General features: G+C 41.4%; 2 protein-coding genes across 2 annotated transcripts in view; both read left to right on the plus strand.

The window, feature by feature from the left end:
- Window positions 1-292: 292 nt before the first annotated feature.
- LOC311500063 (NLR family CARD domain-containing protein 3-like) lies at window positions 293-27,914 on the plus strand (the record flags this gene model as incomplete). Its single annotated transcript, XM_084561238.1, has 10 exons — window positions 293-495; window positions 7,995-8,073; window positions 8,219-8,447; window positions 11,079-12,864; window positions 13,371-13,544; window positions 22,492-22,665; window positions 23,116-23,289; window positions 25,670-25,843; window positions 26,639-26,812; window positions 27,600-27,914. The coding sequence occupies 10 exons, from the start codon at window positions 293-295 to the stop codon at window positions 27,775-27,777; spliced, it is 3,345 nt and encodes a 1,114-aa protein (XP_084417364.1). The 3' UTR covers window positions 27,778-27,914.
- Window positions 3,917-27,943, plus strand: part of LOC311500536 (NACHT, LRR and PYD domains-containing protein 3-like) — an 81,352-nt gene continuing 57,325 nt past the window's right edge. Inside the window, exon 1 of the mRNA XM_084562020.1 lies at window positions 3,917-4,058. The gene's annotated coding sequence lies outside the window, so the exon portion shown is untranslated. The remainder of the gene's footprint in view (window positions 4,059-27,943) is intronic.

Genomic DNA, 27,943 nt, shown 5'->3' on the forward strand with positions numbered 1-27,943 from the left:
TGATGTGCGTATTTCTCACTGACGTGTCTGTTATCCCCATATTGTTAAAAGGACAGGGTGAATTTCTGCAGCTGTTAAACTGTTTATACGTTTTTGGTTGGTGTTCATAAATGTAGTTATTATTTCAATCCTTAATTGTTCGTTGAGAATCGGACATGTGTGGACATAGGCAGCAGAGGGCAGTGTTGTGTCATGTACCTCATGTTTATGTTAATATGTCTTTGCTTAATTATTAATACAGAGGAGATAATGGTGTATGGCTTTATGTTTACTGTTCATGCAAGAAATGATCATGGTAGGAATAATATTGACCATCCAGCTGGTCGTGGCTCTCATCAGTCCAGGATCCGGGGCCTGCTCGTCCAGCCAGACACACAGAAACGACCTCAAAAATCACCAGTCGGAGGTCCTCAAACAGGATTCGGTCTCCCTGGTGGATCTCCTGCTGGACACAGGGAAGCGGCCAATTATCGCCGGCCCGCTTCCCTCACCTCGGTATGGTGACGTCACCACCAGCTGCACCTGTGGCTGAAGGGGTACTGCCTGACCAAAGGTATCCCGTTTGTTGACAGTTTTGCAGCTTTTTTAAACAGGCCTCACCTTTTTAAACGGGACGGCCTCCATCCAAATCAGGAGGGTTCACGGCTTTTATCAGTAAACATCAACCTGACTGTCCGGTCCTGCACCTCAGCCACCTCCTGCCTCACCGTTAGATCATGTGCACACAGACCCTCTGCCCCTCACTCACCCCCACCCTCCCCCACTACACGTTACACCCACACCATATACACCTCTCCATCAGTAGGCCTCTCTCTGCCACCAGGATCTCAAGACATTCACACCATCAAAACCATCATTACACATAGACAACTGAAACATAGCAATGTTTTTAGAAGCAAAGGTGCTTTTAACATCCATGTAAATTGCCACGATAAGCACACGTTCAGCACAGACATTAAAATGGCTGTGCTGAACGTGTGCTCTCTTTTAAACAAATCTTTTATCATAAATGATTTAATTTTAGATAATAACCTAGACTGTATTCTCCTTACAGAGACATGGCTTGGCACCGATGCACCTGTTGTTCTCACTGAGGCTTCACCACCAGATTTTAACTTTCTGTTTTCTACTGGGGGGGGGGGGGCAAAAAACGGGGAGGAACTGCATCTATATCAAGAACCACGATGTCCTCAAATGAAGTTAGTTTTAACAGCTACTCGTCATTTGAGCATCATGCCTTTGTTTTTGGCAGCCCTCCTATTCTATGCATAATAGTCTGAATTTTCTGAATTCTTATCAATCATTCACACCACCTACAACAGGATTTTAATAACTGGTGATTTTAATCAACACGTAGACAACACCACAGACCCAGTGTCCAGATAATTTTTAAACCTCTTAAACTGTATGGATTTTAAACAGCATGTCACACAGCCGACCCACAGCAGGGGGCGCACCCTGGACCTGGTCATAACCTATGGCCTGTCTGTGGGGGTGTCCTCTGTTGTGCACATGGCTGTGTCTGACCACCACTGTGTATTTTTTAACATCACCAGTTTTAACCAGCAGGAGGCCCCAGTGAGAACGGTGAGGAAACGCGACCTTACTTCTGAAGTGGCTGCAAATTTTATCCAGATTTTACAGAGCACTCCTGCAGAGATTTTACCAGTACCCTGTGATTTTATTGTTGACAGTTTTAACAAAAATCTGAAATCAGCGCTGGACTCGGTGGCTCCTCTTTTAACAAAAACAACTAAGACGAAACCTACACCCCCGTGGAGAACTGAGGAGATAAAGAAATTGAAAAGAGACTGCAGGAGTGCTGAAAGGAGATGGAGAAAATCAAAACTAACAGTCCACTACGAAATTTTACGCCAACAACTCAAAATCTACAATAACGCAATCAAGCAAGCAAGAATTTCATATTTCAAAAAACTCATCTCTGACCACAAAAACCTAAATTCCTTTTCTCCATCATAGATCTCTTAACAAATAGTAATTTTAACAGGTCCCACAAAATAACAACAGATACCCTCTGTGAGGACTTTGCAGACCACTTCAGAGTATTGATGATATCAGATCCAGTCTTTTACCTCAACAGATTTTAACTGTCCCCACACCTGGATCTTTGATTTTACCTGAGGAAACACTGGAGAATTTTTCCCTGGTTGATGCACCAGGTTGAACCTGATATCATTTAAAGATTTTAAATGATATCAGGTTCAACTTGGATAAACATAAACTCACAGTCTTGGTACTACTGGATCTAACCGCCGCCTTTGATACAGTAGACCATCACATTTTATCGTGCCATCTTGGGGAAATCTGAACTCTCTTTCCTATGCTCTCAGTGCTTTCTTCCGGCAACAGACAGTTCAGTTTCCCCAAGATGGCGCCCGCCTGGATATGCGAGCCCGACGCGAACGGTACTGTGTTCCTTTTTTAATAAACTGCCTGTACTTGCAAAGTTCTCAATGCTTCGGTTTACATGTAGAGACCCTAGTTATGCTACCGTGTAAGTGTGGTGATATTGTGAGCCTTGTTAGTGGTATAGAAATAGCGATTTCTTTTTATGTGTAGGTGTGCCCCGAAGGCTAGCGTTATACGCTAAATAGCGGTTTGCAAGAAAACTGGTCACATTTGCCTAACAAAACAAATGCATGAAAACAAATACCAGAGAACGGTCGAACTCGGTACACATGTGTTATTAACCCCAGGTTCATTTTGCGCCGGAGTTCCCCTTTAACTACATGTCTTTATGTTACGAGTTGAAAGCATTTTATCTGTATTGTTCATTTTTATCCTATTTTACAGTTTCAGTTTTAGTCCCTCAGTTTTTAACGGTTTTTAGTTTTTGGCAGTTTTTATCAGACTTTTTATTATTTATTTTTCTATTTTTATTTTTATTATATGTTTTAACTACATGTTTTAATTTCACGAGCTGAAAGCATTTTATCTATATTGTTCGTTTTATCCTATTTTACAGTTTTAGTCCCTCAGTTTTTAGCTCCAGTGTCTCCTCATGGCCTACCACACTGCTGTCCTGTGGGCGGCTCTGGCCCTGGTGGCTGGAGGGCTCTGCACCTTGGTGCAGGGCCTCCTGTCTGCCCGGGTCGGGGCTGTTTGTGCTCCCTGTAGTCGTGGGCTGGAGGCCCTCTCACTGTGGTCGGCCCCCAAAGGTAGCTTTCTCCTTGCTCCAGGTCTCGGTGCCCAGCCATGTCTCTCTCTAGTGTGTACAGTGAGTGTGAGACTCTGTGTGGGTGTGTGTGTCTCTGTGTCTCTGTGTGTGTGGTTTTTTTTTTATGGGGGTGGGAGGGTTGGGTTTTGTCCTTGCTGTTTTTAGCCTCTGTGAGGCACTTTGTATTGCTTTTATAATATAAAAAGTGACATATAAATAAAATTTGATTTGATTTGAATACTGGAATCAGCTAATAACAGGTCTCATAATTGAACTTTCAATAAAATACGTATGTAAATTGCATGTTGTGGATACACTATTGCCAAAAGTATTCACTCACACATCCAAAAAATTGAATTCAGCAACTCAGCCACAAAGTGTCAGGCCAGATAAAAAAGTGGAGTCAGGGGGTGCTCAGGTTCATAGTGCGCAGAGGTCACCAACTTTCTGCACAGTCAGTCTCTACAGACCTTCAAACTTCATGTGGCCTTCAGATGAGCTTAAGAACAGTGTGTAGAGAGCTTCATGGAATGGGCGGGCGGGCGGGCAACCTGTAGTCATTCATCTCCCTCTGGTGTAGCTTCTTGATGTGTTTTACTCAGTGTAAATAAGTGATCACCTGTTTAAAGGAACATCACTGACTCCTCCTCCTCTCTCTCTGAGAGTCTCCTGGTTTAAGATAAGATAAGACAGGACTTTGAAATTAAGGAGTTTACTCTGAGTTTACTTTCACTTCCACCAGAGTCGTGTCGCAGATCTTTTTCTTCATCTGAAGGTAATGAAGCAGTTTGTCGTGTTTTCTTCATCAGCTGTCAGCAGCTCAGTTCCAGCAGAAATCTGCCGCTCCATAGTTCACGTTAAACTCAGTCACAGCTGAAAGGTAAGAGTCTGGGTGAAACTCATCCTCCATGTTGTGTCTCTGAGTGATCACGGTCCGTTTGTGTCACTCGGTGCATAAATATGATTGAAGGTGATTTTCTTTCCTTCATCTTTTCATCGAGGACACAGTCGGGCTTTTATTTTGAAACTGTCTCTAGAAGTTTGATCTACTTTTGTAATGTAAAGCTGAAAGTAACTAAGTACTTTTAGCCTCCCAGCTAATATAATATAATAGTAGCTCTTCCTAGTTTTATAACAATAGTTCTTCCTGGTTTTCTTGCCTCCTAAGTAGGGGTTGAGGGGAGTAAAAGTACAGTACTTTTAATATTGAAGATAATCTGCCTGATGTGAATATTAACATGTTGTGCTGCTTTCTACTGCTCCACATTTCACAGGGAGATATTTGACTTTAGAATGTAATGTAAAGCAGTGAGAGTAACTAAGTACTTTTCCATCCATGTGTTGGAGGAGAACAGCTCATGTGCAGAATATGAAGTCCACTTTACTGACCACATGTTTTTACACCACTTTTACTTTGTGATATTTGATTCTTTCTTTAAACAAAAGACAAAGATAAATTAGTTGTACCACTGGTGATCCTGTGCTGCATCATCAGCTGACATGTTTAAAATGTTGTTAACCAGCATTGACTTGACTGAATATTAATGAGCTGGAGCTTCCAGTCAGACTCAGTGTCAGTGAACAACATGTGTGTCCTCCATGGCTCCATCTAGTGGACTGATAGTAGAACTACAGCAGCTGATGAATAAGAGCCAATCAGTGGAGGAGCAGCTGATCTTTTTACAGCAGAAATGATTTCAGTTGATGTTCACATGAATGATTAGTGTTTCCTCTGCAGGTGAAAGTAGAAAGTGTGAATTCAGCAGCATGGACCAGAGTGAGGACAGACTGGAGGGTCCTGGACCTGGACCTGGACCTGAACCCAGCTGTGTGTCCTTGAAGAGTGATTGGTCGAAAGACTTTGATTTGATTGATTTTAAAGGAGGACATGGTTCTGGTCCAAAGAGGTAAAGTGTCAGTGAAGCTGTCTTACATGAGAAGCTGATGGTCCTACTTTCATCTCTCTTCCTCTTTGTGTTAAAGCTGGTTCATCACTCTTGCGTCACTGAGTTTATACAACATGTTTGTTTCATCCTTTTACTTCTGACGTCTCTGCTTTGAATTTATTCTCATCAGTTTTTATCCAACATGCACATTTATCTGTGGTGGTTTAGTTTCAGGATCCATCAGCAAAGACCAGACTCTCCTGGACCTAAACCTGGGCATAAACCAGGACCTGGACCTGGACCTGAACCCAGCTGTGTGTCCTTGAAGAGTGACTGGTCGAAAGACTTTGATTTGATTGATTTTAAAGGAGGACGTGGTTGTGGTCCAAAGAGGTAAAGTGTCAGTGAAGCTGTCTTACATGAGGAGCTGATGGTCCTACTTTCATCTCTCTTCCTTTTTGGGTTAAAGCTGGTTCATCACTCTTGTGTCACTGAGTTTATACAACATGTTTGTTTCATCCTTTTACTTCTGACATCTCTGCTTTGAATTTATTCTCATCAGTTTTTATCCAACATGCACATTTATCTGTGGTGGTTTAGTTTCAGGATCCAGCAGCAGAGAACAGACTCTCCTGGACCTAAACCTGGGCATAAACCTGGACCTGGACATAAACCTGGACCTGGACCTGGACCTGAACCCAGCTGTGTGTCCTTGAAGAGTGACTGGTCGAAGGACTTTGATTTGATTGATTTTAAAGGAGGATGTGGTTCTGCTCCAAAGAGGTAAAGGTGTCTTGGTGACTTGTTTTCTTGTGGAGGAAATATCAATATTTCTACTAACAGATTATCTGACTTTTCAGGGAAAGATGTATGAGGAGGATAAAGATCTGGGCCCGTATTCCTAAAGATTCTTAGCGCAAAGAGTTGCTCCTAGTGGAAAAGTTCTAAGAAAATTCTTAGAATCATGATGTTTCCTAAGAATTTCCTCTCAAAGTTAGGAGTAGATCCTAGTAAAGATAAAAGGTATTCCGAAAGAATCTTAGCTTTTAAGAGTTCTCCTAAGGTGAGATCTGTTAAGAGCAGGGCGGAGGACTTTTAGGGGCCTTAGGAGTTTCTGAAGCAGAGGAGAAAATGTCTGAAAGAAGAGGCAGGAGAGATATTCTCCAAACACTGAATGACAATCAAGCTTGTTACAATCACAATATCACCGCAAATGAAAGTCATCACAACACTGAGGCAGGGGCGGAGTGGGGCACTAAAATCCACCGGGAAAATTCTGACCGCACTTAGTAACGTCAATGATTCTGATAAGCTCAGGCCGGTCGCGTTCGCCTCGCGGCCGCTCAATTTGTAATCCGCTGCGTAAATCCTTCGGCCGGCCGACTGGGAAAAGTCCCGGTCGTCCCGATTGCCACTCCGCCCCTGCACTGAGGTATTTAGCAACAATGCAACAATGCAACAATGCAGCAGTGTTGACTTGGGGCTAAATCTACTTCTCAAAACACTTTTATTCTCATTGACCAGTTGATCCAGAAGCAAACACTGTTCCTCTGTTCAGTTGGGTTTCCTACTTCTATTCTTCTCCATTGCTGTTAGTCTGCTTTTTCTATGCCGGTTAGCAATCACAGAAATTGATGAAAGCTGAGACATTTTACCCTCGTTAATACCAAATGGATGAAAAAGGACCAGCATGGTAAACGAATGGAAGCAAATAAATAGAACTATCAGCATGTGAATACTGTGGTAGTGGGCCTGAGTTTAATCACACATTTTATAGAATCATTTTTAAAGTATAGCTTACTATTTATTTATTTTTATGTAAAATATTACACAGTCTTAATAGAGATTAGATTCTATTGAGAGGATTCTCAGAATCTTTAGGAATATGGCCACTGAAGTCTGCTAGGGCTAAAACTAATATTGTATAAACTGACTGACGTTAAAAGATGGGAGCAAACAGAGATGCAGAGGAAGTGGCCATTGTTTTAAAGTATGAACTTATTTAACTGTGGTGGTTTAGTTTCAGGACCCAGCAGCAGACACCAGACTCTACTGAACCTGGACCTGAACCCAGCTGTGTGTCTTTGAAGAGGGACTGGTTTAACGGCTTTATTATTGGTTTTAAAACAGGACACGGTTCTCCTCTAAAGAGGTAAAGTGTCAGTGAAGCTGTGACGTGTAAAATAACATGTCTTGGTGACTTGTTTCCTTGTGGAGGAAATATCGATATTTCTACTAACAGATTATCTGACAATTCAGAGAAAAGATAATTTATCTGTTATGGTTTAGTGTGAGGATCCAGCAGCAAACACCAGACTCTCTTGGACCAGAACCTGGACCAGAACCTGAACCTGGACCTGAACCCATCTGTTTGTCCTTGACAAGAAAACAGTCAAAGGATACTGATTTTAAAGGAGGACATGGTTCTGCTCCAAAGAGGTCAGTGAAGCTGTAACATGTAAATTAACATGTCTTGATGCCTTGGTGACTTGTTTCCTTGTGGAGGAAATTTCAATATTTCTACATATTATCTGACAATTCAAAGAAAAGATCTATGAGGAGGATAAAGATCTGAAGTGTGGATGAAAACCTAAGTCACTGTTTTTACATGCTACAAGGGCTAAAGCTAATATTGTATAAACTGAGTGACCTTAAAAGACGGGAGCAAACAGAGATGCAGAGGAAGCGACCATTGTTTTAATGTTTTGAAGCTATAAACTAAATTAACTTGTCTGTTGAAGAGTAATCAGTGTTGTGTCTCTGGAAGCTGTTGAACCTTAGAAAAACATGAATATTTCTTTCTTGTGTACATACCAGTAGTTGGGAAAACAGCCCCTTAGAAGAGGTGATCAATAAGTGGATATTTGAAGCAGAGTAGTGTCTTCAATCTTCTAATGGATGAGAGCTAATTGTTGATGATTGGTCCACAGAGTCCACCAGCAGAGCTCAGAGGTTCTCAGTGGTCAGTCTGCCCAGCAGCATCAAACACACCTGGACTCCATCTTTCTGGTCTGTACATGTACAACAACTACTTTCCATCATCTCCATGCTGCACTTTGCAGACCAGTGGATTGTCAGTGTGTCCAACATGGATCTGATGTTTGTCTCCATGATTTCAGTCTGCTTGTGTCATTCATATGGTATTCTGTTCCAGCTGCTGGAGGACAACATCATCACTTTTGTGAAGAACGAGCTGAAGAAGATCCAGAAGGTTCTGAGTCCAGATTACCCAGAATGCTCAGAGAGTCAGAGGGAGGATGAGGAGGTGTTGGATGGTGAGGATGAAGAGCAGAGGAGGAGCAGCAGAGATTTATTTGTGAAGATCACAGTGAACTTCCTGAGGAGAATGAAGCAGGAGGAGCTGGCTGACTGTCTGCAGAGCAGTAAGAGGATTTCTCTAAACATTGAAGCTGCTGGAGAAATGGGACATTTACTAATGTCTCCAGAGATGAACCAAGATATATTCACACACTCATTCTTCAGAGCAATGACATGTTGCAGGGTTTCCACGGACTCATAAATAGTCTTAAATTTGATAATGCCAATTTAAGGCCTTAAAAAGTCTTAAATACGAGCATATTTTGCATTGTCGGTCTTAAATTACATTTGGTCAAGTCTTAAATCCTTACGTCCATTTACCGCCTCATTCGCATTTCATTCAGTGCGTTGGTGGCATTCACAGTTAGTTCCATGTGTTCTGTGTAGTTCTTTATTAAATATAACTATTAGCAGTACTCCGAAATTAAACTACAAATGAGACCTGGAAGTGGAATCCAGTGTTCAGTCCGGTTTGTAATGTGTTGCTACACCGGGTATGGTACGACCGTACGGCGCAGGCGAAGCAGGGAGATTTTATCGTCACGTAACGTTTGTTAGCGTTAGTATTTTTGTCTCCTTTTGGATTCGAGACTTCTTCTGTCACATGAACCTCGTTGTCAACTTGGGAAATGGGCAAAATGTAAGTTTAATGATTGCTGGCTTTGTAACGTGGAGTTTAGTGGTGGGCGGATCGATCCAAATATCGATAATATCAATACCAACGTTGGTATCGAGATTGATCGATACCAGTGTAATGAGATCGATACTTTAGTTTCAGTTTCTCTCGTTTCATTAAAGAGGCGACCTGATTCTGTCAAAATGCCGCTGCTGTCACAGAGCCGGCTCATTTTGCTCCTCCTCCCCCTCGCGTGTGTTTGTTGTACCGTCACGTGACTCAGGTGACCGAACACCGCCTATAATTTTGTACACTTTGTTTATTTAAGAAAAAAAATCCAGAAAGAAGTGCAATAAAGGGAGAGATTTAGTTTTTATTGTAGTTTCTGAAAATAATTTGTTTTATTTGTCCTCAAGTGATCATTTTGTCTTGTTTCTGAACAAAAACTTTTATTGTGATAATAAAGTATTTTCTATTTACTTATAAACTTCTGTACCCAAATTCTGTACTGGATTTTAAATGATTAATAATCCAAAAGGAAAATCACAAAAACACTGAAAATGTCATGAAAATTCATTAATTATTAATTATCTTAATTATTAAAAAGTATCGATATCGGTATCGGTATCGGCGATACTGGCCCTGTATTTACTTGGTATTGGATCGATACCGAATCTAGCGGTATCGCACACCTCTAGTGGAGAGAAGCTTAGCCACGTTTGCTAGTAGTATGCTTCAACATGAAGTAGCAAGGCAGGAGACGAAGTGGAGGGATTTCAGCACAATACATTTATTAAACAGAACCATATAAAGCCATGGCATATCTCACGGCTTATTACAAAATATAATAACAGATACTAAAAAGTTTGTGGGGCGGCACAGTGGCGAGGTGGTTAGCACTGATGCCTCACAGCGAGAAGGATCCCGGGTTCGAATCCATGGGCCGACTGGTTCCTTTCTGTGTGGAGTTTGCATGTTCTCCCTGTGTCTGCGTGGGTTCTCTCCGGGTACTCCGGCTTCCTCCCATCGTCCAAAGACATGCTCATTAGGTTAATTGGTGATTCTAAATTGGCCGTAGGTGTGCGTGTGAGTGAATGGTTGTCTGTCTCTCTGTGTTAGCCCTGCGATGGACTGGCGACCTGTCCAGGGTGGACCCCACCTCTAGACCAATTACAGCTGGGATAGGCTCCAGCAGACCCCCGTGACCCTTAACAGGAATAAACGGGTATAGAAAATGAATGAATGAATGAAAACGTTTGTGGCTTGTAGCCTTCACCAGCGTCCACATTACGGAGATTGAGGAAGTCAAAAAAAAAAAGACAGATGCAACAAGAGTGACACCTGCTGAACTAAGTGATGAAAACAAAGGAGCCGCCGCTGTGTGGCGTAAACTGGTACTGCTCCATGTAAAACTCTGGCTGTTAACACCGTGAACGAAGTGATTTCGTTGTTTGGCTGAACTGTGCTGAACAATCCTTATGAGGCGAACTGCAGACTCTACCGATTCTGCTGCCTCATCATCATAAAGTGACGTATGGGAACACCCCCGGCTGTTTCAGTGCTCGAAAATAGCACACCTGGGGCATGATAAGGGTCCGTGATATATAATCGGTTTAAAGTGCACAGTAAATTCTGACGGCCTGAAATCACCAGTGGGTCTATTAATTTTTCCTCAGAGTTTTCCTGCCAATATGGCGGTGTCAACAAAAAAAGTCACGTGATGCCCGGAGCTCTATAGTGGTCTACAGCGATGTGTTTCAAAGCCGTTTAATTTCATTGAAATACATTACAAAACTATGCATGGCACACTGGATGGAGGAAGTTGCAACATGTCTCAATGCATGTTAAATCACATCTGGAGGGTAGTTGATAGTTGAATGACAATACATTTTGTTATTTTGAAAGTAATTCTGGATCTCTGATTTTCCTTATTTTTTGTACTGCGAGTAGGTCTTAAATTTAACCTATAATGGTTTTAAAAAGTCTTAAATTTAATTTGCTCAAACCTGCAGATACCCTGATGTTGGAATATTTACTGAAGAGTTTATTCATTCATCTTATCTGTTGTTTGTTCATTCAGAACGTGAAGCTGCAGTTTGTGGACGTAAAGTTAAATCTACTCTGAAGGAGAAGTTCCAGTGTGTGTTTGAGGGGATTGCTAAAGCAGGAAACTCAACCCTTCTGAATGAGATCTACACAGAGCTCTACATCACAGAGGGAGGGACTGCAGAGGTCAATGATGAACATGAGGTCAGACAGATTGAAACAGCATCCAGGAAACCACACAGACCAGAAACAACCATCAGACAAGAAGACCTCTTTAAAGCCTCACCTGGAAGACATGGACCAGTCAGAAGACTGATGACAAAGGGAGTGGCTGGCATTGGGAAAACAATCTTAACACAGAAGTTCACTCTGGACTGGGCTGAAGACAAAGCCAACCAGGACATCCTCTTCATATTTCCATTCACTTTCAGAGAGCTGAATGTGTTGAAAGAGAGAAAGTTCAGCTTGGTGGAACTTGTTCATCACTTCTTTATTGAAACCAAGGAAGCAGGAATCTGCAGCTTTGAAGAGTTCCAGGTTGTGTTCATCTTTGACGGTCTGGATGAGTGTCGACTTCCTCTGGACTTCCACAACACTGAGATCCTGACTGATGTTACAGAGTCCACCTCAGTGGATGTGCTGCTGACAAACCTCATCAGGGGGAAACTGCTTCCCTCTGCTCGCCTCTGGATAACCACACGACCTGCAGCAGCCAATCAGATCCCTCCTGAGTGTGTTGACATGGTGACAGAGGTCAGAGGGTTCAATGACCCCCAGAAGGAGGAGTACTTCAGGAAGAGATTCAGAGATGAGGAGCAGGCCAGCAGGATCATCTCCCACATCAAGACATCACGAAGCCTCCACATCATGTGTCACATCCCAGTCTTCTGCTGGATCACTGCTACAGTTCTGGAGGATGTGTTGAAAACCAGAGAGGGAGGAGAGCTGCCCAAGACCCTGACTGAGATGTACATCCACTTCCTGGTGATTCAGACCAAAGTGAAGAAGGTCAAGTATGATGGAGGAGCTGAGACAGATCCACACTGGAGTCCAGAGAGCAGGAAGATGATTGCGTCTCTGGGGAAACTGGCTTTTGATCAGCTGCTGAAAGGAAACCTGATCTTCTATGAATCAGACCTGACAGAATGTGGCATCAATATCAGAGCAGCCTCAGTGTACTCAGGAGTGTTGACACAGATCTTTAAAGAGGAGAGAGGACTGTACCAGGACAAGGTGTTCTGCTTCGTCCATCTGAGCATTCAGGAGTTTCTGGCTGCAGTCTACATGATCCACTGTTTCACCAACAGGACGACAGAGGTGCTGGAGGACCTCCTGGGAAGAAACTACAATAATTCACCTCTGGATGAATTTCTGAACCGAGTCATGGAGAAATCCCTGGAGAGTAAAAATGGTCACTTGGACCTGTTAGTTCGCTTCCTTCATGGCCTCTCTCTGGAGTCCAACCAGAGACTCTTAGGAGGTCTGCTGGGTCAGACAGAGAACAGTCCAGAAATCATCCAGAGTGCCATCAACAAGCTGAAGAAGATGAACACTGATAAAATCTCTCCTGACAGAAGCATCAACATCTTCCACTGTCTGATGGAGATGAACGACCTCTCAGTTCATCAGGAGATCCAAGAGTTCCTGAAGTCCGAGAACAGATCACAGAAGGAACTCTCTGAGATCCACTGCTCAGCTCTGGCCTACATGCTGCAGATGTCAGAGGAGGTTCTGGATGAGTTGGACCTGAAGAAGTACAACACTTCAGAGGAGGGACAACAGAGACTGATCCCAGCTGTGAGGAACTGCAGAAAGGCTCAGTGAGTCCTGATCATTAACAGAATCAATCAGCGGAGATTAGTAGTTTAGTTCTTCAGACATTCTCATTCTTCTTCAAACAGTGTTCCACTTGTTCACTGCAAACATTACAGTCAATTGTATTTAGTCCTGTGAATATTCACATGTTCACTGAGCTGAACTAAAAGATCCAGAGTCCATTAAACAGTGAACACAGTCCAGATGTTTGTCTCATCCACATGTCCTCATGATGGGATCAGATCCACTGACAGACTGTGGACAGTCTGGAAGCCTCAATGTAACTCAGTGTTGTCTCCATTCATCTGCACATTCAAATAAACAAAGGTCTGAGAGAGATGATGAGAATGATGGTTTCCTGTCAAACACAGTCAGAGAAGATGAGCTGAACCACTGATGTGTAGACAAAATGTCCAACAGGATGTGTCCAACTGTCGACTCATCAAACGTATCACGTTCATAGAAATATCTTCTTCCATTATAACAGATTCTTTTTTTTGTCTCATGACAGACTTGCTAACTGTGGACTCTCAGAGAGTCACTGTGAAGTTGTGGCCTCAGCTCTGAAGTCCAACCCCTCCCATTTGAAACATCTAGACCTGAGTCTCAACAACTTGAAGGATTCAGGAGTGAAGCAGCTGTCTGCTGGACTGGAGAGTCCAAACTGTAAACTGGAGACTCTGAGGTCAGTTTTCATTTATTTTCTTATCATACTTCTAATGAATGGATCCAGTTTAGATGAGTTCTCTTGTCAGGACTGTCAGATAGAAAAGGAGCTCAAAGAGTAAGTATTGATACACTGCTAATTTTGCAAGTTTCCCCACTTACAAATAATGGAGAGGTCTGTAATTTTCATCATAGGTACACTTCAACTGTGAGAGACGGAATCTAAAAAAGAAATCCAGAAAATCACATTATATGATTTTTAAATAATTAATTTGTATTTTATTGCATGAAATAAGTGTAATACTCTGATAAATATCAGTGGTATTTATTTTTTATTTTCATGGGAATAAGTTAAAGATAAAATGACAGTTCATGGTGAAGCTAAAATTTGCATAACTATTTGATATAAATAATGGATTAAAATGTATAAATAGTTTGTTTAAAATGAGTTACTTTAAAAACACAATTTCATGGAATGTGAATGTTTTTTACAACAAAAAGAGTTTAAAAGTAATTTTATGACGTGACGTTCCGTGCGTGAGTTCCTGACCTTGAGAGAGGTTTTTTTTTACACTTCCGGGGAGAGATTCGAGAGAGCAAGAGAAAAGAGCAACGTGCTAATGGAGTAGAGCAAAGACTTCGGGACTGTGTGTGTCGACAGTGTTGAGGTTGTTCAACAACCACAGACCGTGAACCGTAGTTGAACGACGCATTCGGAGCGTTTGAGTCAGACTTTCCACCACCGCTGGTGTTTCGGGTGAACACAAGGCAAGTTCGGTTACGTTAGCTAGCAGGAGCTAGGCTAACGCCACGGCCCTCGCTGAAGGGAGATACTGCCTGTACGGACGGGAGGAGTTTCGGAGAGTCGTCTCGGGAGAGAGTCGTTGACGGAGGACGTTTAGCTGCTGCCGAGAGGGACGGAGGTTTGTCGCTACGAGCTGCCGCGGAGCTGCCGCGGAGCCGGTTGCTACCGCAACGAGCAAGCGATTCATCAGTTATGGCCTGGTCTTGCTGACTTCACCGACACATGGAGGTACCGTTATCAAAAGTTTCCATCAGAGCTCCAACTAAAGCGCGCCAACGAAAGTAGACAAAGAGTGCACTCAAAATAAAATTAGACGGTTTGAGAAAGACAGACAAAAACTATACCCCCGGGGTTCTATTTTTTTATTTTCTATATGCTCTCTTTTTCATAGAGAAAGGTTTGGATGCATGGTTTCTTACAAGTGGTTAATACATTTTCTAAAATTGAGATCCTGTGTTGTTTTTATTGCATTGTGTTTAACATTTAAATATTAATCTACATGAGAGTTTACAGGTCAAGTGTATTCCCCATAGTCTCCAACTGGTTATTTAGAAGTGAGAATCATACAGTACCCTAGACTGATATTTATTATTTGAGATGTATCTTTTACCATAGAATGTTTAATTAGGGTTAATACTTCACCAGAAGGCATAAGGTGGGTTTTAATACACGAGCCGGTGGTAAAAGGGTTACATAAGTATTAGATCACCAACCAGCTCAAGATGACTGTCAATCTCCCTCTGGGACTGGGGCTCCATTCAAGATCTCCCTCGTGGAGATTCAATGATCATGAGAAAGGTGAGGGATCAGCCCAGAACTACAAAGGAGGACCTGGTCTATGACCTGAAGAGAGCTGGGACCACAGTCTCAAAGATTACCATTAGTAACACACTACGCCGTCATGGATTAAAATCCTGCAGCACACGCAAGGTCCCCCTGCTCAAGCCAGCACATGTTCAGGCCCGTCTTGCCAATGACCATCTGGATGATCCAGAGGAGGCATGGGAGAAGGTCATGTGGTCAGAAGAAGGACCATAATTTAACTTTTTGGTATAAACTCCACTCGCCGTGTTTGGGGGAAGAAGAAGGATGAGTACAGTCCCATCAACACCATACCAACTGTGAAGCATGGGGGTAGAAACATAATGCTTTTGGGGTACTTTTCTGCAAAGGGGACAGGACGACTGCACCGTTTTGAGGAGAGGATGGATGGGGCCATGTATCGTGAGATTTTTGGCAACAACCTGCTTCCCTCAGTAAGAGCACTGAAGATGGGTCGTGGCTGGTTCTTCCAGCATGACAATGACCCAAAACACACAGTCAGCAACTAAGGAGTGACTCCGTAAGAAGGATTTCAAGGTCCTGGAGTGGCCTAGGCAGTGTCTAGACTTAAACCCAATAGAAAATCTTTTTAGGGAGCTGAAACTCTGAAACCTGAAAGATCTGGAGGAGATCTGTATGGAGGAGTGGGCCAAAATCCCTGCTGCAGTGAGTGCAAACTTGGTCAAGAACTATAGGAAACGTTTGATCTCTGTAATTGGTTTCTGTACCAAATATTAGAGTTCTGTTTTTCTAGTGAATAAAATACTTATTTCATGCAATATAATGCAAATTCATGATTTAAAAATCATATAATGTGATTTTCTGGATTTTTGTTTTAGATCCTGTCTCTCACAGTTGAAGTGTACCTATGATGAAAATTACAGACCTCTTGCAAAATTAGCGGTGTATCAAATACTTAATTTCCCCCCTGTAAATGAAGGAGCATCATGTTCCTGAACATCAGCAGGTATCTCCTCAGTCATCAGTGGTGGGTCTGATCTTGCCTTGCCTTACTGTCTCTGGAGAAATCCCCTTATAGTCTGACTCCAATGAGACAAGATGGAGGACAACATCCACAGTGTTGTTGTGTGGATGAATGATAGTCAAGTTGATCTTCAACTCATCTTGTTCTTCAGCACATCCAGTCAGTATCTTTGTGTTTCCACAATGTTTCCTGCTGAGCTGCAGTGGAGGGACAGGAACTCAAAGAGGAACTTTGATTAGTGTCAGTCAGACTGATGAAGCTTCATATTAGTGTCAGCTGAACAGTGGAGTTGTGTTAGGAAGAGACCACTTCACAGTCGGTGTGGACAGCAGGAATCTGAAGAACTCTATATAATGTCCATATGACATGTGACTGTTGTTGGAAGACACACTTGACCATGTCAACTTCACCTTTAACATTTGAATGACACAAACCTCCTGAGACACCAAATCCAGGAAGAAGAAGGTCCTGGAATCAGGGGATACCTGTAAATACAATCAACTAAAGTACTTTTCAAGAAGTAGAGGAATAAAAGTAACAGACCACGTGCTTGATTTAGTTGGAACAAATAACCGGCATTGAATGAACAACAGTAGTAATAACAAAACAAGTCTTGGAAAAACTACAATGGTCCCCTTTAGCTGAAATAGGTTCAGTTTAGCTCAGAGTCAGTTCAGTTCTATTCCTTTGAATAAGGGAAACTGTACTCCCTCCTTTGCCTTTCAATCTTCAGGCTGAAGTGAAATGAACCCAAATCCCAAAAAAACAAAACCTAAATCAGAACTCTGAGTAAGCAAAGTAGCAAATCAAACAAGATATAAAGTTCGTCTACCCGGGTAGTATGTTTTTTTTTTTTTTTTCTTTTAGGAATAGGAAAACTGAGATCTCAGTGCTTATGTGTATGCAGTGTTGGACACATTACTTTTAAAAAGTAATCAGTTAACTTCTAAGGCCGATACCGATACAAATATTTGTTGGTTTTAAAATCCGATATTCCGATATATCGGCCGATATTTTTTTTTTTCAGAAACGCGCAACAAAACATTAACAGCTTTCCCTAACATTAGTTATTTGTAGTTATTTATGAGTTTTAACTAAAATAATATGATAATGCATCCCTTTACCTGCACTTTTTAAATTCTTTCCATCAAGCTACATCAAACCATTTTCAATCATCAGTTGCTGCCTGCCTTCTAAAACCTACTATTTAGCGATCTAAATCCATTATGTGACTCGTTAATGCTGCGGCTGAACGACAGTCTGCAACGCACACTTGGCGTCATTGGATTTCACACACGTGTAAAAGAAAAGCTAACTTTTATGCACAAGCTACGTTTGATACTTTTTCTCTATGTATAAATGTTCACTCCTTGCAAGTCTAACTTACATTTTACAATGCAGGGACTGTAACTAGAGATATGCTAGTTATAAATACAGTAATCATTACAGTACTTTATTTAGGCAGAATAAGTTTGTTGTGGTTTCCAAGCTCATTAATGTTAACGTTAGCGGTCTTCCACTGATAGTGGCATTAGCTAGCTTTGTGGTTAGCTAGTCTATGATGAGCCATAATTTAGCAATGGATACGTCATACTGCAAATTGTAAAACATACATTTTCAATATAACAGGCCAAGGAGAGATGATACGTCTCATTGCTATTGTGGCCTGTCTGATGTGTCTTCTGGCTAAATGAATTAATCTCTTGGAGCTGGTCAGGTGTTGGTAACAGCAGGTTTATTCTGCATAGGACAACAGACAAATGTCATCTTGTGTGTGGACAACCAATGCATACTCCATCTTCAGGAAAATCCTCCGCTGCTTTGAGGATTACCCATAATCCTTTTTTAGTACAATTGTAAAATTCTAAACTCTGTTGAATATATTGGTACAGTGATTGTATAGTGGATTTGAACTCCTGAAATTAAAATAAAATGAATGAAACAAACTGTTTTAGCTTGCCAAAAGTCTATACAGATTTATCACACTGGACTGTTACCTTTTTCTATTATTTTTCAATTCAATAACAATTATTCACATCATCTACATATTTAAAATATCACCAACTCCATAAACTGATATACTGTAACATACCTGCATTAACAAAGGACAACAGACAAATGTCATCTTGTGTGTGGACAACCAATGCATACTCCATCTGGAAACATGACATAATGCTAAACTGAGGAGATTTTCACCGGCAGTAAAACACGCAAAAGTGCATTCTTTACTTCATAAAAAACATGGCGAAAATACTCAAAGATAAATAATATATAAACCAAATAGAAACAGCTTAACATTTATGCACTTTACGGCAAGTTTATAGAGTTTTGTTCACGGACATTTACAGACACGTTACCTTCAGGAAAATCCTCCGCTGCTTTGAGGATTACCCATAATCCTTTGCTACTACACTTCGCAATGCAGGCACAGCTTCACAACAGTAGGTGGCGTAGTTGTCCCATTTAGCAGGATTTAACGTGAACCTATTCAACTATGTTACACTATAACTGTCACACTATTAAAGAAATACTTCAGTCACATTGTCAGAAGTTAAAAGGACAGTCAGTCAACTACACTGTAACAACGTAACGTAATTAGCTACTAGCTAATTCCGCTTCACTCTCGGCTTATTTAACAGCAGCAAAACTGGACATGATAGTCACGAATTTTGTCATGCTTATTTGAGTTAAGAGAACTGATGGGGATGTTCTTTTAAAGGGGAACTCCGGCGCAAAATGAACCTGGGGTTAATAACACATGTGTACCGAGTTCGACTGTTCTCTGGTATTTGTTTTCATGTATTTGTTTTGTTAGTCAAATGTGACCAGTTTTCTTGCAAACCGCTATTTAGCGTATAACGCTAGCCTTCGGGGCACACCTACACATAAAAAGAAATCGCTATTTCTATACCACTGACAAGGCTCACAATATCACCACACTTACACGGTAGCATAACTAGGATCTCTACATGTAAACCGAAGCATTGAGAACTTTGCAAGTATACAGGCAGTTTATTAAAAAAGGAACACAGTACCGTTCACGTCTGGCTCGCATATCCAGGCGGGCGCCATCTTGGGGAAACTGAACTGTCTGTTGCCGGAAGAAAGCACTGAGAGCATAGGGAAGCACTGAACGAAGAGAGTTCAGTTTCCCCAAGGTATGCCCCGAAGGCTAGATAGCGGTTTGCAAGAAAACTGGTCACATTTGACTAACAAAACAAATACCAGAGAACGGTCGAACTCGGTACACATGTGTTATTAACCCCAGGTTCATTTTGCGCCGGAGTTCCCCTTTAATTGTTATTCAAGCAATGTATGTCTCGTGACCAACTCACCATGAACACGCTTCACCGATGATCTTACTCGTGGATAACTGGTTCTCTCCGCCCGACTGGCTGGATCAGCAGGTTGCAGGATGTGTGGTGTAGAGTGCCCTCTGGTGGACAAACTAAACTGTACAACGCCAACACTCAAGACATGGTTGAAGGGTGTTTCGTTTTTATTTTATTTTTGAAATATTCATTTATCGGCAATTATAAATGCCGATACCGACAGTTTTGAAAATGCCTAATATCGGCCGATAATATCGGTCGGGCTCTAGTCTAATGTCTAAGAATTTGATTCGTTTGTTTCACAAACCAGTTGCATAGAGTTGAATAGCACAGACATGTACCTAGGCAGGAACTTTTAAAATGTATTGCACCTCAACAGACCACAACTGGTAGACAGACTGTACTTCACATATTTTCTTCATTGCAAAAGTAAACAGTTAAACAATATGAAGTGCTTTTAACTCTCTGTAGTGTAAATGGCTGAGTTGGTGCTTGTTGGTCTGCTGGTAGTACCTGTTTGCTGGTTTTCACCTAACGCACTTTTCCGGCACTCTGCCAGCAGACTTGCCCTGGCCTTGTCCTTCCTGTCCTGTGTCCGCAGCCAACGTAATTTAAACCTGGGCAGAGTCACAGCAGCCAAGACGGCATTCTCGCTTTCCAGCACCTCTGCAAATCTTGTTTTAATTGCCTGAAATGATATATAATGCAAAGGACATATTATACTATCTACATACACACACATGCACACACACAGCATTACAAATTATGAGCATTTTTAAAAATATATTTCATTTTACATTATATTTTTTTTCATAATGTATGGAAGTATTTAATGTATTTAAAGATAAATTCTATTTCTTACCATAACAATTGCCTCTGGAAGGTCAATGAGGATTTGCAGGCCACTCTTCAGGTCCAGGGTCTTAAACATCAGTGTCTCCAGCGTGGGTAGGAGTGTGTCATGGAAACGGTTGTCCTCTCCCTGAAGAATGTCTAAGGCTACTGTTAGTGGCTTCATTACCATACAGTACTCCCTGAGGACCTGATGCTCCCGTTCTGTGATGGCTTTCAACCTGAACTTGGAGGAGATGGTGTTCAGCTCGCCTATAGAGATCTCACATATTTGAGCAAGGGCATCATAAAACGAGTTCCATCTCGTAGTGCAAGGGACTAGCAGCTTCCTTGAGATGATGTCATCCACAGTCTCTGCAGCCACCGCTGAACGGTTGTCCTCTCCCTGAAGAATGTCTAAGGCTACTGTTAGTGGCTTCATTACCATACAGTACTCCCTGAGGACCTGATGCTCCCGTTCTGTGATGGCTTTCAACCTGAACTTGGAGATGGTGTTCAGCTCGCCTATAGAGATCTCACATATTTGAGCAAGGGCATCATAAAACGAGTTCCATCTCGTAGTGCAAGGGACTAGCAGCTTCCTTGAGATGATGTCATCCAGTCTCTGCAGCCACCGCTGAACGGCTAGCCTTGTACCATAAGGCTGTGCATTTTGTCGTAGCACTTCTGTATATTGCTTTTAAGAATAAGAATAAGAAAAACCTTTATTAGTCCCGCAATGGGGAAATTGCAGTTTACAACAGCTTACCGAAAATGCAGAATAAAAAAAATAACGAGCATAAAAAATAATAATAACAAGAGCCAAAAAGAGTAGCTGTAAAAGATAAATAATGAAATAGGATCGGATAGAAATATTGCACAGATTGAATTGTAAAAATTTTTACACTTGTGGTGTAGTAATATTGCACATATTAAGATTGTTTGTTGTGGAGCCTAACAGCAGCAGGAAGGAAAGACCTTCTGTATCTTTCCTTCACACATCGAGGGTGAAGCAGTCTGTCAGTGAAGCTGCTCCTCAGTCCTGTCAGGTCACCATGCAGGGGGTGGGACTCATTGTCCAGCATGGAGGACAGTTTAGCCAGAACTCTCCCGTCACCCACCTCCCTCACTGAGTCCAAGTGGCAGCCCAGGACAGAGCTGGACTTCCTGATGATCTTATCCAGCTTCTTCCTCTCCCTCTCTTTGATGCCACTGTTCCAGCAGACCACTCCGTACAGGATGGCTGATACTTTTTGAAGGCCTTGACAAAATTAGAACCATTATCCGTGACAGTTGATGTTATTTTGTGGGATATGCCATAGGATGAGTGAGTGTTGTCCAGCTCAGTTGCAATACTGTCATGAGTATGGCGGCCCTTAAATCGTCTGCATGCCAGGGCTGCTTTCCTTCATTCCATGTTATGTGGATGTATCCAATGTGCAGTTACGCCAAGATAGCTTTTATTATGTGCAGTCCAAATGTCTGCAGTAGTAGAGACATATTCTATTTCTTCAAATTCTTCTTTTTGACCTTGGCATTCATTTTAGCGTACTCGGTATCTATGTATTTAGAAAATGTCTTTCTGCATGGCGGACCGGCACCTGCTCTCCAGGTATTTTGCCAACGAGTGCTCTGAAGGAATCTGAGTCAACTCTTGATGGCGGCAGCATGTTCTCAATAACATACCTGCCTATCATTCTATTCAGTTCAGTCTGTGTCACAAGTTTTTGTGGACTTGGAGCAAAAATATCCAGCTTCAGCTGCTTGGACGGTGTGGCACCGTGTCCTTCTAGGTTAGCGTTGCTCACGTTAGCCACACCTGCTTCATCAGATTTGAGTTGTTCTAGAACATAATGTACACTTAACGTGTACGTTCTTGTCTTTTATCTTATATTTATAATTTCTTTTCTACACAATCTTTTTTCTTTTCCGCTTCAGCTTGTTGCACTAGGTTTGTTTCTTCGTCCTATCACGCTCTCTCTCATTCATGCCGTTGTCTCCCTCTCAGCACCCCCCACTGGCCCCTGCTACACAACATAGCTACTGCAGAAAAAAATTGAATAGCGTTCAACCTCTATAAGCCATTTTTGAGTGGGTTACATAATCAACAGTTCGCAGTCCAACATGTGTGTGGAGGAGATATTGATTCTGATTGATCATCAGTCATTTCTTTTTTTTATTCTTTATTCAGATTGATTGACTGCAGTTTGTCAGAGATCAGCTGTGATTCTCTGGGACCAGCTCTGAAGTCCAACCCCTCCCATCTGAAACATCTGGACCTGAGTAGAAACAACCTGAAGGATTCAGGAGTGAAGCAGCTGTGTGGTTTTCTGGAGAGTCCAGACTGTAGACTGGAGACTCTGGAGTGAGTTCACTGTCTGTTATTGTTGTAGATCTGATATGTTTAATCACCAACTGAATCTAATTCATGTTCATTAATAACTTTATTGTTCCTCAACCTGAAGACAAACACAAACACATTTCAATAACTGTATAATGTTGATAGCTGCATTCCTGGTCAACACACACAGATGAGATCATGTGTTCAGATGCAGGTGTTTGAGGTGTGTTTAGTGTCTGAGCTTCCTGCTGTTTCATCATCATTCAGTCACATTTCATTTGGAGTGAAACCTGCTGTGATCCATGGATCAGTCCATTCTCTCTGAACCACAGCTTCTGGAAGGAGATCACACACCTCACACTGTCACATATTACTGTCTGTAGAAGACATGATGAAGATCCACAATAACAGAAGGACAAAGTCAGTCAAACATGTTTGATTAGATTTAATCTACATCTTTTATTCTTTATTCAGACTGATTAACTGCAGTTTGTCAGAGATCAGCTGTGATTCTCTGGGACCAGCTCTGAAGTCTAACCCCTCCCATCTGAAACATCTGGACCTGAGCTTCAACAGCCTGAAGGATTCAGGAGTGAAGCAGCTGTGTGGTTTTCTGGAGAGTCCAGACTGTAGACTGGAGACTCTGAGGTCAGTTCACTGGGCCCCCATACGCCGCGGGATATTCCCCTCAACCCACCATGGTAGCGTGGGAGGCACACACATGGACACATGTCTACTTTTGGAAGTTAAATTGTTTCATGTTTTATATCAAACTGTTCTGCGTTCTCACGAAGTTGTTGTTGGTTGCTAAAAAGGAGAGAATGCGTAAAGTATCAGTATAGCAAATACTATACATGATACACAAACATAATCAGATAGCTAAGGTTACAAAAGACTGTATTCAGAACTCAAGTATATCTATAGATCACATAACATAAACTAATCACCTCACAGACGACATGACTTGGCTGATTAGCTTCAACCACACATAAGTTAGCATTAGCGTCTGCACAGCTAAACAATACACATGAACACAATGTTGGCGTCCAACAAACAGTATATTGTCATTAGACTCACCTTCTGGCATTTACACACAGCAATAAACCAGGGAGATACAGGTGAATGTTAGGAAAAGACAAAGTAAATTATGATACATCCACTGACACATGGGGAAAAAAGCAACGTTCACCGTACAGCATTTCACACACCTGCGTGGTGCATTCAAGTAGCGTCAGAACGGCTATGGTGCGTTTTCGAGCGCGGGACATATGGAAACTTAAAGAAAAAAGCAATTGCTGAATGGAACAGCTCAGTAAACAAGTTAACAATACATTAAGAGTGTGGGCTTTCTAACAGTTGCCATGGTTGCGATACAGATTCAAGGAAAGTACAAGATTTTACCAAAACAATATGAGTAGTATCTCATTAGTGTCACTAAATGTAAATGGCTGAACCACCCAATTAATAGAAGTAAGGTCATTCTGAAAATGAGGAAACTTGAAGCACAAGTCATCTTCATCCAGGAAACACACTTATTTCAGGAAGAGCATGAAAAGCTAAATACATTTGGTTCTAGAAACACTTTCTATAGAAACACTTTCTATAGTACATGCAAGCGGAGCCGCAAAAGAGGGGTTGTGTTAGTGATCCAAAACACAATCAGTTTTGAATGCTCTCCAGAAATGAATGATGAAGAGGGACCATTTGTTTCTGTTAAAGGCAAATTCACATTAATCAATGTATACCCTGCCAGAATGTGCTAAACCTTTTTTTTACAACTCTATTTCTAATTATAGCATAGTATCAGAAGGCATTATGATGTGTTCTGAGGATTTTAATGTCATTCTGGATCCTAAGATGGACACAACTAGCACAAAAAGAAGTAAGACTCACTTCATGAATATGTCATTGAAGGAACAGGGTATGGCAGATGTATGGAGAGAACTTCAGCCAACAGAGAAAGACTATACACACTATTGACTCTAGAATAGATGAGATATTTATGAAGAACTGGGACATGCACAAGGTGAAAGAATGTCAGATTGGAGTAGCTGATATTTGGGACCACAACACAGTCCATTTAACTGTACATATTAATAATAGACGTAAAAACACAACTTGGAGACTGAACAGTGGCATAATGAACAACAATCTGACTATCCTATTGGACACTTAAAGACCGTAATTAGAGGAAAATTAATAGCTATAACATCAAATCAAAAGAAACTAAAACAAGCGGCCTATCTTGATGAGGTTTGATGACATTTATTTTCAAGAAACAAATATTTAACAAATTTGGAACAGAAACATCCATCAATGGCATGACGGATGTTGTGGTGTACGTGTGTGAGTTCAGTTCACTCTCATACACAGGAACTGCAGCAAAGGGATGTGTGAACTTTGTAAATGTATTGTCCACACTTGCAGCAGATGTTGGTGGCCTTCTTTGGTTGTGCAGTGCACCACATACACAGTCCCCTTTTGAAGGGACCTGGGTACCCACTGGCACTGTCCTCCCTTTGCTGTGGCCCTGGTGCTTCTGCCACCCTGGCTGTGGAGCTTGGTGCTCGGGGGCGACGCTGTCTGCGCTGCATGTGATCCTCATCCTCCACAACATCCCTCATGCCATTGATGGACATTTCTGTTCCAAATGAGTTAAATATTTGTTGGTTGAAAATAAACCTCATCTTGTGTTGTATTTCTGTTTTATTTCTAGAGCATTCTAAGTTGTTGGACACTGCACTCCTAATTGGCATTGTGATGCCACCTACTGGCATATAAAGGGTTAAACTTATGAAATGAATCAAACATTTGGTATTTATGATTAGGACTGGAGTTGATTAAAACATTTATGTAAAAAAATCAGAAACAAATATTAACATATGCTATTTTTATGGCATTTGTGAAGAGGACACTTTTGTCCCTTAATGGTAAAAACAGAACTTTTCAGGTTACACAGTGTAAAACTTGAAAAGGACACTTTGTTCCTATGAGGACATAAATCTACATTGTTTTATTCTTTATTCAGATTGGACATCTGCACTTTGTCAGAGATCAGCTGTGATTCTCTGGGACCAGCTCTGAAGTCCAACCCCTCCCATCTGAAACATCTGGACCTGAGTAGAAACGACCTGAAGGATTCAGGAGTGAAGCAGCTGTGTGGTTTTCTGGAGAGTCCAGACTGTAGACTGGAGACTCTGAGGTCAGTTCACTGTCTGTTACTGTTGTAGATCTGATAAGTTTAATCAGAATCAGCTTTATTGGTCAATTATGTGTGCACATACAGGGTATTTGACTCTGGTAACTTTTGCTCTCTTAAACAGAAACACACAGAACTTAAATAAGTGTAAACAATTAATCTCAATCTGTACACATAAAATAAAATAAAAAATTATTGAGAGATAAAGGATAAGAGCAGATATATACAACAATCCAGGAGTTTGTACAGTGAGTATATACAATCAGTGCAGAGTTATTGTTGTTGTTAATGTGAATGGTCTCTAATGTGAATGGTACAACCTTTGCTGGGCCTTCTTTTGGACAGAGTCTATGTGGGAGGCCCACTCCAGCTCCCGTGAGACCTGAAGTGGACACCAACTGAATCTAATTCATGTTCATTAATAACTTTATTGTTCCTCAACCTGAAGACAAACACAAACACATTTCAATAACTGTATAATGTTGATAGCTGCATTCCTGGTCAACACACACAGATGAGATCATGTGTTCAGATGCAGGTGTTTGAGGTGTGTTTAGTGTCTGAGCTTCCTGCTGTTTCATCATCATTCAGTCACATTTCATTTGGAGTGAAACCTGCTGTGATCCATGTATCAGTCCATTCTCTCTGAACCACAGCTGCTGGAAGGAGATCACACACCTCACACTGTCACATATTACTGTCTGTAGAAGACATGATGAAGATCCACAATAACACAAGGATAAAGTCAGTCGAACATGTCTGATTAGATTTAATCTACATCTTTTATTCTTTATTCAGTTTGTTCAGATGCAGTTTGTCAGAGATCAGCTGTTATTCTCTGGGACCAGCTCTGAAGTCCAACCCCTCCCATCTGAAACATCTGGACCTGAATGACAACAACCTGAAGGATTCAGGAGTGAAGCAGCTGTGTGGTTTTCTGGAGAGTCCAGACTGTAGACTGGAGGCTCTGAGGTCAGTTCACTGACTGTTACTGTTGTAGATCTGATATGTTTAATCACCAACTGAATCTAAAATAGAATAGAATAGAATTAAATTATTGTTATTGCAAAAGTACAACAAAATTAAGGTGACCTGAGGTCCCCCTTAGGTGCTGAATAAACATGAATAAAACATGAATAAAAAAATAAAGGAAATGTAAAAACCTAGAGTAAAACAATATGTACAAATCTATAAACACTAACATGATATAACAACCACATTCACACATAATAAGTTACTGTTATTGCACATCACATGGAGTTATTGCACCTGTTTCTCAGAAATTATTAGTAGTTATTACAAGTTTGCACATATGAAATTATTGCACAGTCACATTATTATTTCTTTAATGTTCAAGTTGTTTAGTGTGATTATGACTCTTGTATAAAAGCCATTCCTCAGTCTGTTAGTACCGGCCTTCAGTGTTCTCAACCGTCTACGAGATGGAAGCAGTTCAAAAAGTGAGTGACCGCGTTGGGTTGTGTCCTTGAGTATCTCCTGGACCTTCCTCTGGCAGCGGGAGTTGTACTGAATCTAATTCATGTTCATCCACAACTTTCCTACATAAATCTGTAAATGTCCTTTAGTTCAAGATGAGTGTTTGTAGCAGAAACTGTAGAAAATGTCCACTGTTAGTTGTTAAAGTCAATGAATCTTAAAGGCTGTTATGACACAGTAATGTTGAGCTGCACATTTAAAACCTGAACACATCTGATTGAATTATTCATGATTTTATCTACATCTTTTATTCTTTATTCAGATTGATTGCCTGCAGTTTGTCAGAGATCAGCTGTGATTCTCTGGCCTCAGCTCTGAAGTCCAACCCCTCCCATCTGAAACATCTGGACCTGAGTATCAACAAACTGAAGGATTCAGATGTGAAGCAGCTTCTTTATCTTGTGGAGAGTCCAGACTATGAACTAGAGACTCTGAAGTGAGTAGAGGGTTCCAGTCAGTCCATGCTGCTTTCATCAGTATTGTCCTAAACACAGTTAGTATCAAAGATCCAGTGTTTCCTGTAAACCTGCAGCTTCTCAGTGAAGCTGTGAGAGGAGAATGGAGACAGGCTTCAGGATTGGACAGAAAGACGGAGAGAGAGACAAC

The sequence above is a fragment of the Chelon labrosus genome (assembly GCF_963514085.1).
Source record: "Chelon labrosus genome assembly, chromosome: 15".
NCBI classification, from domain to species: Eukaryota; Metazoa; Chordata; class Actinopteri; order Mugiliformes; family Mugilidae; genus Chelon; species Chelon labrosus.